Source organism: Juglans microcarpa x Juglans regia, chromosome 6D (genome assembly GCF_004785595.1).
Source record: "Juglans microcarpa x Juglans regia isolate MS1-56 chromosome 6D, Jm3101_v1.0, whole genome shotgun sequence".
NCBI lineage: Eukaryota > Viridiplantae > Streptophyta > Magnoliopsida > Fagales > Juglandaceae > Juglans > Juglans microcarpa x Juglans regia.
In genome coordinates this window covers 35,056,609-35,069,863 of record NC_054604.1, presented here as the reverse complement: position 1 = coordinate 35,069,863, position 13,255 = coordinate 35,056,609, and the positions used below count along the sequence as shown (strand labels likewise).

The window sequence follows — 13,255 nt, the reverse complement described above, 5'->3', positions numbered from 1 at the left end:
CGTGGGAGCCCACAAGTGTGTAACGACACGTGGTCCCTCAGATGAAACTAGTCATGAAAGAGCTATTCATAGAAAGGGTAACTTATTTTGTTCGCGCATATAGTGGTAATTAGCAACTTAGCGGGCTGTTGACAATGATCAAACTTGAGACCGAAAAAGAGAGAACCTAAGGAAAATGAGGATCGAGAAAATCAAGGAAAATAAAAGAAAAGAAAGTGAACTAACTGGCATAGGATTAAGGAGGGGAGAGGGAGGACCACTTCCCCCAAGACGCCGTGGAAATGAATGATCTTTTTAAAGAGGTGAATATGTAAATATTGAATATTTATTATTTTAAGGTACGTAAATCTCACGTATTTCTTTTAAAAAAATATAAATATGAGTTCTACATAAAAAAAAAAAAATATTTTTTAATAGTAGATCTAATTCTTTTTAAAAAAAAGTATTTGAATCTTACACATCTTAATATTGTATTCAGTATTACCTTTTTATAAAATATTCTGTGTTTTTTTCTCATTAGATGGACTCTTAAATCATCTCGAGTATAGAGTCACACCACAAAACTCAAAGGCTATAGCGCTCGAATGGCTACATTCAATTAATCCCATCTTGCCTATCTCCATATCTTCTTCATGGTGGGCTTTTTTGAGAAGTACCTGATTCGAAGGAGGAAAAAAAAAAAAAAAAAAAAACATGAGAACAATTTCACTCCACTTTTTCATTCTCTTTCTCCTTTTAACTTCTACTAATTAAGAGTTTATTTTCAAACTGGACATGATGTTTATTTGTGTTTTACACCATTCAATAAAGTTTTAACACGTAAACAATTTACAGAATCAATAATGGGTGCGAGTTTGAGCGAGTCATTTCTCGCCTAAAGTCTCTCTCTCTCTTCTCCCTTCTCCCCGCTCTCTCAACAGTGCCCTATCCTCTCCCTTTCTCCGGTGGTCTTGATGCCGGAAGTGCTTTCATAACACAGGAAACCAAATGAGATCTTCTCTTCCTAGAAGTAATTGGTGGCCGGGGACCTAGGCCATGATTTCGATTCATCTCGGTGTACGTGTGAGTTCATTACAGAACTATAAAAAAAAAAAAAAAAAAAAAAAGCAAAGAAGAAAAAAGGAAAATGTACAAAAAGAGAAGGACCGTGGTTAGCAAATTAGCCTAGTATTTGTTGAAACTTTTTCCTCTAGCTACGGATTGCGATAGGGCTGAATTGTGTGCTATATTTATGGAGGTTGAAGCTTGAACCTAAATTGCTGATTTCATTTTGCTGATGTTGAAGTGGAGTCTCAGTTGTTGGTGATTATTGTCCTTGGTTGACTTTTTGGATCAGTTTTGGCTTATTGTAAAGTCTTAAATGTACAGTTGAGGGGCTGTTTAATTTACCTCTGTTTAGCAGTTTAGAGAGGGAGATCGACTGAGGAAAAGAGAGAGAGAGACATGCGTTGCAAGATCCCGCTAAAATCAGGGATGGTACCCAGAGATCTCTGCCTCGGCCTGAGGGCCATCGACTGAGGGAGGGAGGGAGGGAGGGAGATCTCTGAGGGAGGGAGGGAGATCTCTGCTTTGGCCTTCGGCCATAGAGGAGAGAGAGAGAAGCTACACAAAATTAATTATCTACAAGAGATGGTGTTGGTGTTACTTACCCATCTCCTGATATTATTATATTAATAATGAAAATAATGTCAGTAAGTTTCAAATAAATAAATTTCACATTTTATAAAAAAGTGAATCCCACTAAAATTAATATTTTTTTGCAATTTTTTTTATGGTAGAGTCATTTTTTTATTATAGGGATGCTACTTATCATTTCACACGACACACTTTATATATTTTATTTTATTTTATTCTTGTTAAACTAATTGAGTTATTCTACTTATCATCCATACACTACATACTTATCATGAAGACAAAAATATTAAAATAGGTGTGGTGTCTAGGATGCTAAATATAATTTTTCTTTTTATAAAGTGAGTGTGTGGCATGTCTATATATAATAATAATAAGAGAATTCCTTAGGATATGTCGGGCTGATTTTAGTTAAATAACAGCCTCTCAATCACATAGCAACAACTAAGACTTCCGCCACACTTATCCTAGACTAGCACTGCTTCAGAATTTCTCTTTCTCTCTCTAAGCGATTTCCCTCTCTCCCTTCTCTCCCCCACGAACTTGGACAATTTGACTTCCATTCTCTCCCACAGAATCCTCTCCGCCACGACGACTGCCCTCACCACCACCACGATGGCCCCTCCCTTCGTCGTTGCACGAGGAACTTGAGCCCCCTCTCCACCACAATCCCCTCCCTTTTAATTGATTCTCGCGCCGAAGCCACCATTTTCGCCACTCTCCTCACTACCCGCCCTAATCTTGACCCTCCTAGTGCTGCCGACGAGATTCTCTATCCAGTGCCGCCACCGACGTCTTTCTGGCATCAACCCAGTGCCGCCGAGATTGCGGGTTTGCGATGGGTTTCACTGTGGTTTTGAGTTTATTCTCTATACTTGATGATCTGAGATTGCGGGTTTGAGATGAGTTTTACTGTGATTTTGAATGGATTATGGTTTGATTGTGGATTTTGGTTTGATTGGATTTTGATAGAGAGGAGATGGAGATGGAGATGGAGATGATCGACAGAGATGGGGGAGGTCGGTGATAGAGATGGGCGACGACGGAGATGACGGGCGATGCCACGATGGAGATGCTTGGCGACGACGACAGGAAAAGATGAAAGCAACGATGAAGAAAGGGCAGATGACAGTGCAAATGAGAAATGAGAGCACATACGAATTGATTCTCTGTGGTGAAGTGTATTTCTCTTATAGTGTTTTTTCTTAAATGATTTGAGATGAATATAGGGCTGTTTTTGTAAGATTTGCAGTCCGATTGTTGCAAAGCGCTTCTCTAATAATAATAATAATCAGAATAATAATAGTAGTATTATATGCACAAGTTGCTTAAGAAAATGACCTAATATATATAAAGTTGTTTAGCTAATGACCAGAGAAAAATGTAATCATTCAAATCTCCAAGCTGTAAGCCTGTAATTTAGGTAACATGTGATAAATATATAACAATAGAATATTACATAAAAATATGATAGATATATAACAATAGAATAATTGTAAATGGACCCCTCACATTTTTGGTATCTTTTACTATGCCCACGTTTGGCATCCAACTCTTTTATTGCCTTCTTACTTATAAATACCCATCCCATTGCTACATAAAATCGCCACTACCACCGCACCAACTACGCCGAGCACCACCGTATTCACACCCTCTAAGCTTTTTCCTGCTGATTATATATTTCTCTCTAGCTTTTGCATGGCAGTGAGCTTTTTGGCGAACGTGGTATCAGACCTCTGTCTCGGCAAACCAGCCCTGAGGTCCTTGCCCATCTCTGCCACCGTCGCTGACGCTTTAGTGGCCTTGAAAAATACCGACGAAAACTTCATCAGCGTATGGGACTGCGTCGACCACTCGGCCAAGGTTGAGTTTGGTGACGACAACGTCGGCGTTGGCCGCGAGTGCCGTTGCGTTGGCAAGGTGTGCATGGTGGATGTGATATGCTATCTTTGCAGGGATGAGAATCTGTTGTCTCCTTCTGCTGCTCTGAAGGCGCCTGTTTCTGCAATCTTGCCAAAGATTCCTGGACTCGTGAGGCATCTGGAGCCATCTTCGAGGTACTTGATACAGACACTAATAATTTGGATTTTTCTCTATGCATGTTTTTTTTTTTTTTTTTGAGTTTGATCGTCTTTGCAGGGCACTATCTGGGTTTCCCTTGGATTTCAGTTTTAATATCTCCGTAGGAGTTTTTCATAATTTTAAATGCTCGTTTTTTATAAGATGTGTTTATTCAACTGCTAAGCGTGAAACTGAAGGGTGCCATTACTCATAAATGTTTGACATTTTTATTAATCAAACCCAAGATCGATGTGGTTGCAACAAATTTCTCCAAAAACTCAACCCAAGCCTCTTAATTTACAATTTTCAAATTATAATTCCTAAAAAATAAATCAGAACGTTGTTTCATTTCATCGTAACATTTCAGTTATGACCTGAAGTGAAAGAAAGACGAAAGCAAATTGACCCAATTCAGCTTAGCCTCCCCTGTTTCAAACAAGCTCTGCAAAACGTGAATCTGTTTTTCTTGTCTTTTCAGATTGTGGGAAGCCATCGATCTAATTCTGCAAGGAGCCCAGAACCTTGTGGTGCCGATACAAACCGAACTAAGCAGCTATTCAAGAAGAAAACAGCTCCAAAAACCCTCGACCACCGGCCCTACTACCATCCACAACGGCCGCGAATTCTGCTGGTTGACTCAAGAGGACGTGATCCGGTTCCTTCTCGGCTCCATCGGTCTCTTCTCCCCGCTCCCGGCGCTCTCTGTTGACACTCTTGGCATTATCACCACCGACATCTTAGCCATTGACTATTACTCCCCTGCCTCTTCGGCAATTGGAGCTATATCCCGCTCTCTCTCTGAGCAAACTTCCGTGGCTGTAGTTGATGGTGACGGAGGTTTGATTGGAGAGATCTCACCCTTCACCCTCGCCTGCTGCGACGAAACTGTCGCAGCAGCCATCACCACTCTATCCTCCGGAGACCTCATGGCCTACATTGATTGTGGAGGACCCCCGGAGGATCTAGTCAGGGTGGTGAAGGCGAGGTTAAAGGAAAAGAATTTAGAAGGCATGTTGGAGGAATTCAACATTCTAACAGCTTCAGGAACATCGTCGTCATCATCTTCATCGGACGAGGAGTCTTTGTTATCTACTTCAAGATCAGGAAGGTATAGCAGGTCTATGAGTTACTCGGCGCGGATGGTGAGGAGAGCGGAGGCAATAGTTTGTCACCCCAAGAGCTCTTTGGTGGCAGTGATGATCCAGGCTATTGCTCATCGTGTGAATTATGTTTGGGTTGTCGAGGATGATTGCAGCTTGGTTGGGATAGTGACATTCTGTAACATGTTAAAAATTTTCCGGGAACATTTGGAGACGATGGGATGGAAAGGTTAACTATGAGCAATCGGAGTAAAGTTTTTGGTTAATCATGAAGGTGGGCCAGTTGAGATAAGGGGAGAGGATAAAGGTTAGGGAAAAAAGTGCTGTGAATAGCAGACGTTTTTGTGTTTAAATTGTAATATTGGGTTGTGAAGTTGGGTCTGTGTTTGTATGATTCGTCATGTGTCTTCTTCTTGTCCTCTATTTTCATATTTTGAATCTTGCTTCTTTGTAGGATTTTTTGTTATTTAAAGACAGAAAATCAAACACAAGCAGATTTGATCTTTTTGTCTTCTTATTTTTATTTGGAAGTGTGTTTTCTTAATTAGCTCATAATTCTATTTGGATGACTATGTCATGACTCTAAGAATTGGCTTTGGGTTAATAAATAAACTAAAGAGTTCCGGGATCTAATATGCGAATCCACATACATGTGGACACAATGATTTTCTGGCTCACTGTCAAGGACTCGTTCATGGGTAGTTAGTTGTTCAAAGTCTTCGTGACGATACACACACATATATATATATATAGACGGAATGAGATCAAGATGTACTTTTTTTTCAAATGGCTTTGTATGATATTAAGGCATGCTCAACCTCTGCAGTAATTCATCTATTATGAAGCAAAATTGCAGACATGTCGATATTGTCAGTGATGCCTCTGCATCTTAATTGTAGTGTCCAGTTCCGTACCTTTTCGTCCATTATCGAGTACTGATCAAAGCAAAAGTATATTAAATTTGATGGATGAAACAAAGGTATTGTCGGGAATACCATGTTGGTTGGGATTCGGGAATGCCATTTATGCTTTTAATTATAGGTTAATCTTGGAAAAGAGTGCAGCGCAGCGCTGTTGGCATTTTGGTTTGATTCGCTTGAGAAATGTTTCATCTAACATTATAAATATAAAGTCTCTTATTGATAAATAAAACTGCTTAAATGTGTATTAAAATCTGAAATAAATCAATTCAATTGTTTCTTGTTCAAATGCCATTGAATTTTTTCAACGTTCTGAGCAAACCAAACTGACATAGCTATTAACTGAATGGCTGTTGAATTCAAAGGCAAACTAATTCGGGAAGTTACATTTTTCACCTACAAAACTACTAGTTCTTTTCACTTTTTTCCAAGTTCAAAGTTCAAATTATCTATATTTTCCAAATTTATGATCTCTATTAAGATCCAACGATTAAAATTGCGTTACGTGATCAGTTTTTGGTTCGTCTTAAGATCTTAATTACTGAAAGTGCAAATTGTTAATAGAATACTGATGGAAAGTTTTGGTTATTTCGGATGCAAGGTGAGAAATAGAAGATGGTAGTTTGTAGTAGAAAAGTGTAATTTCTCAAAATAATTAACAATTTAATAGGTCTTTCACATACATATATATATTATAATAATATATATGACGGAAGTGATGGGTTTCGAATCCAAGTTTTCTATTTAAAAAATCGGATCATATGCCATCAGAGGCAATCAGACTCTTGACAATTTAACATGTCTTTATTAGAAGTTATATTAACCTCATACCCAAGACTTTACTTTTAGTAATCTTAATTAATAATCTACATTGGTTTTGCTTTACTTGTGTTTTGAAACTACCAATTGGTACCGTATAACTGGTAATTTACGAACCATTGTTAATATTTAGGTTACATCATCAAGTTAAAGCTACCGATCCATCATGATTAAGACATTGTTGTATAAAATATTGGGTAAAGTATTGTATGTTTATTATTTTTCATAATAAAAAAAGATTCGGTATCTACTTTTAGTTCTTTGATTTGATATAATATGTCATATTGTAAGTTATTTTTATTATAAAATAGATTTAATAGATCATATAAAACTATATCAATTTATAGATTTATTTTTATGTAATTTCTTTATATATATAGCACTTCTCTTCTTTTAATCAAAGATAAATATGCATGTTCATTTTGTTGATATCATGGAGGATCCAAAGAGCAATTATGAACGAGAATAAGTACCAAATAAATTCTATACAAATTTAAATTCATATGAAAATATATTATACAATGATAATGAAATTAAACTTTGTTAGAAGATTTTACTAGTTTCTAAATTATTTGTATTTTCCTTTGAATATATATTTGGGACTCTGGAATTTATGTTCAGAACTTGCCCCTTGATGTGAAATGCTGACCCCGCCATGGCAGGCAACCTAAAAACATTGGAATCTCATTCCTAACTCTCTTTTAAGGATTCGATTACCTTTTAGTGGCGGTAATGAAGATTGGGTGATTAATCAATTCCAGTCAGTAACTTTTCGTAAATGTGTCTTGGGTTTTTTGGGTCCACCATTGTTGGATATAATATAAATAAGTAAAATTATCTCTTTTCGTCGGTTTAAATTTGTGAGATAAGTAATAATTTTACATAATTTAAAACAGATATTCTGAATTCAAACCTTAACTATATACTTAGTTTAAGCTTCTAAGATAAGTGGGATTTCAGCTATTTTACAGGAAAAAGAAATCTATTTTACAGCTATTTTGTACTGCACGATCCGCATTCTGACCTAATCATCTAAATTTGCAGATACACCCTTTTTTATAGCTTTTTTGTAGTGCACGATCCACCTTCTGACCTTTTATCATCCAAATCTGCAAAGCGTTCTATTTTTTGTTTCCTCCCTACAAAGCTGTGCGAGAAAGATGAGCGTTTAGCTCTTCTTTCTTTTATCTTTCAGGACATTCGGTTACACAAACCCATATATTTGAAGCTAAGTTACTGACAAAAAAGTTAATGAATAGATATAACGGAGGTATTTAAAAAGAGGAATAGAGTAACATTTGAAACAAAGACTCAAAGCAAAACTTGAAACGGGAATGGGTCAAAAATCTCAAAGGGAGGAAATCACCGAAGTAATGTCCAGTCATTGGAATTAGCTCATAAATGATTCGTTGACGTAAAAAGAATTGATCTTTCATTTGCACATAACATCTCAAAGGAGTTACAAGTGCGGCTTATGGCATCTGTCGGGATCAAGTTCTTCTCATACCTCCAAAGTCCAATCCCTATTTAAGAGAGAGAGAGAGAGAGAGAGAGAGAGAGATAAACAATTGCTTAGGGAACTACAAATTCTTTCTAAATTTATGCTTTGCAAGTTGAAAAGGTAGGATATTTATGTAACGGAATATATGCGATATACGGGACGGCATGGGATGGATTCCCTGCCTGATGGGAGTTAGATTCCCATCCCCATCTAATGTGCTGATCTCTAATGGATTAGCACATCTTTCCCATGCGGAAAGAATTTCCTTGACAAAGACAAATACATGGTAAAACATCTTGAATGCAAGGAAAATGCTAAATGTTGTATGACATTGTAAAACTTATCTTTAATAGCCTCTTTAATCCTCACATACACTGCATATCTCAATTAAAGTTGCATCTGCAAGGCCAGAACAAAGTAGATGGGACGGTTGGTCCCCGAGTATCATCTGCTATCAGAATTACCTTTGTCATCTGTCATTTGTTGGATAAGAATTTCGGTGGGTTCAAGGAACACTCTCAATGTGTCATGACCAAGTTGTGCTCCTTCATTGTCTCCAAACCCAAAGAGTTGTCCACGGTTAGTGACAACAACTGTATGACAGAACCCTGTGCTAATTTGAGAAACACGGTGAGCTCTTAAGCATCTAAGGATTTTAGGCCTCATGATCCTTTCAGATACTCCCCTGTCTGGGAACCCAAGGCTAGCGAGCCCCATCCACCCAAAGCCATAAACTGAACCATCATCAGCCAGAACAAAGGTTTCCCTTCTTCTTGCACAGACCTACAGGATATGGGCACCAAGCATCGTCAAGGATGGGAATCAGCAATCCCAATTAAAAGAAAGGAGTATAGCAGAAAGGTGGATAAAGATGGTTCTTGCTTGTAGCAGTTTTGTAACAACGGCAGTTTCATTTCCTTGCTAATAAGACGAATCAAACCTGCACAACAAGTCGGCTCTTAAGGCTGTTCACAAGTTTTGGAGTAGTCTTATCAACATCATAACCATGCCCTAATGCTCCCCAGAAGCCTCTGCCCCAAGTATATACCTGCAACCATCATGGCAGAAAGTTACCGAAGTAACCAAAACTATGCATAATCAATCTGCATGAAGGAATGCTGTTAGCCCATAATGGGATTAGCAGTAAACATCTTGCATTTGGAGACTGACAAGTCCACTGGAGTCAAGTGCCACAGCATGCTCATCACCAGCAGCGACACGAAGCACATGAATACTCATTCTCTGAAATGTCTGGATTTCTCGTGGCTGAAGCTCATCATGCCGCTCTCCATGGCCAAGACAGAAATTAGAACCTGATCCAAAGGAGTACACTGCCCCATTGTCAGTAACAGCTAATACATAACTTGAACCTGCAGCAACGTATACAACAGAACCAACTCCCTCAAGATCTTCAATGATTTGGGGAGTTGGTCTGTCTAGGGTGTCACCATGACCAAGCTGACCATGTGTGTTGGCTCCACATGTATAAACCTGGCCTTGTCTAGTGAGGAACACTGTAATATTATGCCCTGTGCTAACCTAAAACAAGTTCGAACTCCTTAATGTCAGATAATTTATTGCAGCAAGAAAATGAACAATATTTCAGCAAAATGAAGTCATCAACTGACAATGGACATACAAAATCCTGTATAATAAATAAGGTGAGGAAGAGGGGGTAGGAGGAGAGAGTGGGGAGGTAGAAGAAAGGAGAAGAGAAAGCAAAGTATTGGCCCTTAAAGGTGGAACAAAAACACACCTTTCAAAAGATTCATAGACTTTAGGATTATAAAGATGAATGTATCATTGGCAGAAAAGTTATATTTAGAGGCCTTAGAATGCTAAAACCAGCATGCATAAGGCCAGCAGTATGTTTTTCAAAATTATAATATTTCACTGACAGCTCAGGTTTGGAATTCATGCGTATATTTTCACCTCCCAACCATGATATACGTCTTGGTGAAATGAATAAGACAATCATTGAACAGAAGGATCAAAGACACAATACTTTTGGGGAGGACAATTAATCCTTGCGTATATTTTCACCTCCCAACCATGATATATGTCTTGGTGAAATGAATAAGACAATCATTGAACAGAAGGATCAAAGACACAATACTTTTGGGGAGGACAATTAATCCTTGAATGACCTGGAAAATTATAAAGATAGATGATAACCTACAGCATAAACAATTCAAGAACTTCTTCATTCAATATTAGCGTTGAAGGGAGAAAAAGGAAAAAGGAATTATCCCATACCTAAAGAAGAGGTTGAAAAAGGCCAGACCATAAATAAAAAGTAGGAAATAAGAATAGAAAGAACCACAGACAGAAGAATTTTAATTACCCCCCCCCCCCCCCCCCCCCCCCCCCCCCAAAAAAGAAAAAAAACACGCACACACATTAGCATGCCTATCTACATCAACTATAACCTAAAATACATCATGCAAGTACCTGCATACAAGGAACTCCTTCCAATGCTTCAACAAGCCGAGGCCTAAAAATGGGGCGGGCAGTACTGTGCCCACAACAAAATGATGAATTATCTCCACAAGTGAAAACCTGCATCAATAATGGGAAAGATAACATGATTGTGGCAGCCAGTTATAAAAATAGAATGCACATTTAAACTATGTATCTGGCTGCTAGAGAGCAAAGTGATATATATTTGAAAACTTGTCAAATTTATGTACCAACCTGGCCAGACTGCATGACAAAAGCAGCATGATACTGAGTGGCCGAAACATGCATAACTTGAGCCAAAGATGGGAAATCAATCCGGGTAAATGCTACACATTGCGTCGCTTCAGGGCCTTGGCCAAGAACACCACACAAGCTGGTACCGCAAGAGTACACAGTCGAATTGTTGATCAGCAATGTGTGATATCTTCCCGTGGTAATCTGCATCTGTTCATAAAAAAATAATGATGAGTTACTGCTATGCTAGCATAATGCTGCAACACACCACCAAAAGAAGAGCTCAACTAACAAAATCAACAATCTTGCAGATTATTATTATAATTATTATTGTATATTTTTTCCAATGACATGCACAAATAATATTCTCATGATTCCACAAAGTTCAATGTAACGGCACATGATATCCGTAAACAACTCAAAAGATGAAGTACCTTGCCTGCTGAGGTCTCGACCATCCCAGACGATTGCTCCACCGATTGCAAGAACCTCAAAACCCGCTTCCAGTTCCCATTACATCGATCAAACAACTCTCTCTGAGCATTCCCAGCCATTCGAGCATATATAGTATTGGAATCGCACAGCTGAAATGCCACAAAGTCCACCAATGACCGGAACTTATGAGGGTACAACCCATGATTCCCACCAAAAATGCTTGAAGTCAACTCCAAACTAACAAGATCAACCGCACTGAGCCGGCCCGAGGTCAAAATCTCCAAAATCAAATGCGATGGCAATTCCTTGATCGAAGCCGACCTGAACCGATCCCCCATTATGCTAAATTCCAACTAAGCACGCACTTTACCGATAGAACACTAGCGAAACATCGAGTTTTTGGGCGAAATCCAAGGCAATTAAAGTAGCATATAAAGAATGCATTGGACAGAAGAAAAATATTTAGAGAAGCACATAATTGCCAAAATCTTACAGAGAAAGGCCCGATTGGTGAAGCTTTAGGATGCCGTTGCCCGACGTTTTCGCCGAAAGATTGATTAATTGTGCTCTAAATCAGAGAACTGTAGAGTAGAAAAAAGAAGTGGAAAATAATGAACTCGGTAGAGTGAGATTTTTGAACTGATCATAAGAGTTTGTTCAGTAGAAAACGTGTGAGGCTCTGAAGACCTCTCTTTATAGCGGCAATTCCTCGCTGTCATTCTTTCTCTCTGAGCTTTCTGTGGCCTTGTCTTCTCCTTTTCTTCCTCCCTCTCTCTCGCGCACGCAGGAATGTCCCTGCGTGGAATTTCATGGGATTGGGCGCTTCACGGCTTCGGCTGCTCAAGCTCGAGCCTCGAGGATTAACTTCGTCTGTTGGGTTGGATTGGGTTGGGTTGGTTTGTGTCTCACTATTTCTGGTGACACGTGGAGACCTTGGATGGTGACACATGGGCAAATTGACGGTACTTTTCCACAGGATGCTTTTATAAGAAGGGTAATGGTACTTGCAACCGGTTTACTACTTCTTTATTATTTATATTATATTTGAAATTTTTTTATTTTTTTATTATTTTATTTTATATATTTTTTTCACATTCTTAATTATTAAAAAAAATTAAAAAAATATATAATTTTACTAATAGTCACTTTCTTAATCATTAAATAAAATAAAAAATTAATAAATAAATAAATAAATAATAAATAGATAATAAAAGAGTAATAATCCTATCATTTTCTTTATAAGAAAAGTGAAGTATATTATATTGATTAATGCTAGATTGTGCTAGCCTCTCCTATTCTTTTTAAAAACTGAGTGAGATATAATATTAAAAAATTAATTTTTTATATAAATTTTATATTTATTTACTTTTATTAAAAGGAGTATGTGACGCTTAGATTTTTTTATTATATTTGTGCAATACCGTTTATCAATTAAAATAATTAGTTTATTTTTAAATTAGTTACTTTAAAAGTAGACAAAATATCAAAACACGATAATACATGCACAATTTCTTTTATAACTTTTTCTGGTATGATGTTTTTAAATGATGGTATTTATGTAAACTGGTGTTATTTTTATAAGTTATTTTATAAAATTGTGCCTTTATTTAAAATATAGTTGTATAAATAATTATAAAAATGACTGCTGAATAGATCACTGTATATAGGCTATAGTAATGTATTTTGGATTCTGTGTTTCCCAATCGCAGCATCCAACATATGCAGAAGCAACACAAGATGACATGAATAAATGATGCTTGCCAAAGGGAAATTTCAAGTAAATTGTAGCATAAAGAGCTTGACATTGCATGGACATCACAAGATTTGCAACGGAACAAAATTCAGCATCAAAAGCTTACACAAATTTAGATATACTGTTTCGGTCAATCTTATGAACTCAGAGATGTGTATGCTTTTTAACAAGAAAATTAATGAAGTAATTAATCGTAACCATTAAAACCAAATGGTGCTTAGACGTGTTTTTCTTACTAGATTTTTCTTTCTTAATACCTGCTTCTGCTCATAACGAAAAACCTATATATAAATAATAAGTTCCACTCATACTCAACTTGCTCATTCATTACCCAGGTGAA

General features: G+C 37.4%; 2 protein-coding genes across 3 annotated transcripts; one reads left to right on the top strand and one right to left on the bottom strand.

The window, feature by feature from the left end:
• The first annotated feature begins 3,151 nt into the window (after positions 1-3,151).
• On the top strand, positions 3,152-5,299 carry LOC121235760 (CBS domain-containing protein CBSX5-like). The gene is made up of 2 exons (XM_041132150.1): positions 3,152-3,689; positions 4,172-5,299. Exons 1-2 carry the CDS (start codon positions 3,331-3,333, stop codon positions 5,025-5,027), a joined length of 1,215 nt encoding a protein of 404 aa, XP_040988084.1. The 5' UTR covers positions 3,152-3,330; the 3' UTR covers positions 5,028-5,299.
• Positions 5,300-8,119: 2,820 nt separating this feature from the next.
• Positions 8,120-12,028, bottom strand: LOC121236034 (ultraviolet-B receptor UVR8-like). Of its 2 annotated transcripts, XM_041132525.1 has the most exons (8): positions 11,850-12,028; positions 11,162-11,483; positions 10,728-10,937; positions 10,485-10,592; positions 9,497-9,572; positions 9,204-9,346; positions 8,974-9,081; positions 8,120-8,816 (listed from the first exon to the last, which is right to left on the bottom strand). In XM_041132525.1, exons 1-8 carry the CDS (start codon positions 11,879-11,881, stop codon positions 8,478-8,480), a joined length of 1,338 nt encoding a protein of 445 aa, XP_040988459.1. In that variant the 5' UTR covers positions 11,882-12,028; the 3' UTR covers positions 8,120-8,477. The 2 variants fall into 2 exon arrangements, with proteins under 2 accessions (XP_040988459.1, XP_040988458.1); XM_041132524.1 differs by having other exon boundaries at positions 9,204-9,572.
• Between the last annotated feature and the right edge of the window lie 1,227 nt (positions 12,029-13,255).

Bases quoted from the DNA above. Each gene is read 5' to 3' on its own strand.
- LOC121236034 (XM_041132524.1), bottom strand. From the start codon at position 11,881: ATGACAGCGAGGAATTGCCGCTATAAAGAGAG. The intron at 11,484-11,849 runs GTCTTCAGAGCC...GGATCGGTTCAG, and splicing joins AATTGCCGCTATAAAGAGAG to GTCGGCTTCGATCAAGGAAT. The intron at 9,082-9,203 runs GTCAGTCTCCAA...TGATGGTTGCAG, and splicing joins CACTTGACTCCAGTGGACTT to GTATATACTTGGGGCAGAGG.
- LOC121235760 (XM_041132150.1), top strand. From the start codon at position 3,331: ATGGCAGTGAGCTTTTTGGCGAACGTGGTATCAGACCTCTGTCTCGGC. The intron at 3,690-4,171 runs GTACTTGATACA...TTGTCTTTTCAG, and splicing joins CATCTGGAGCCATCTTCGAG to ATTGTGGGAAGCCATCGATC.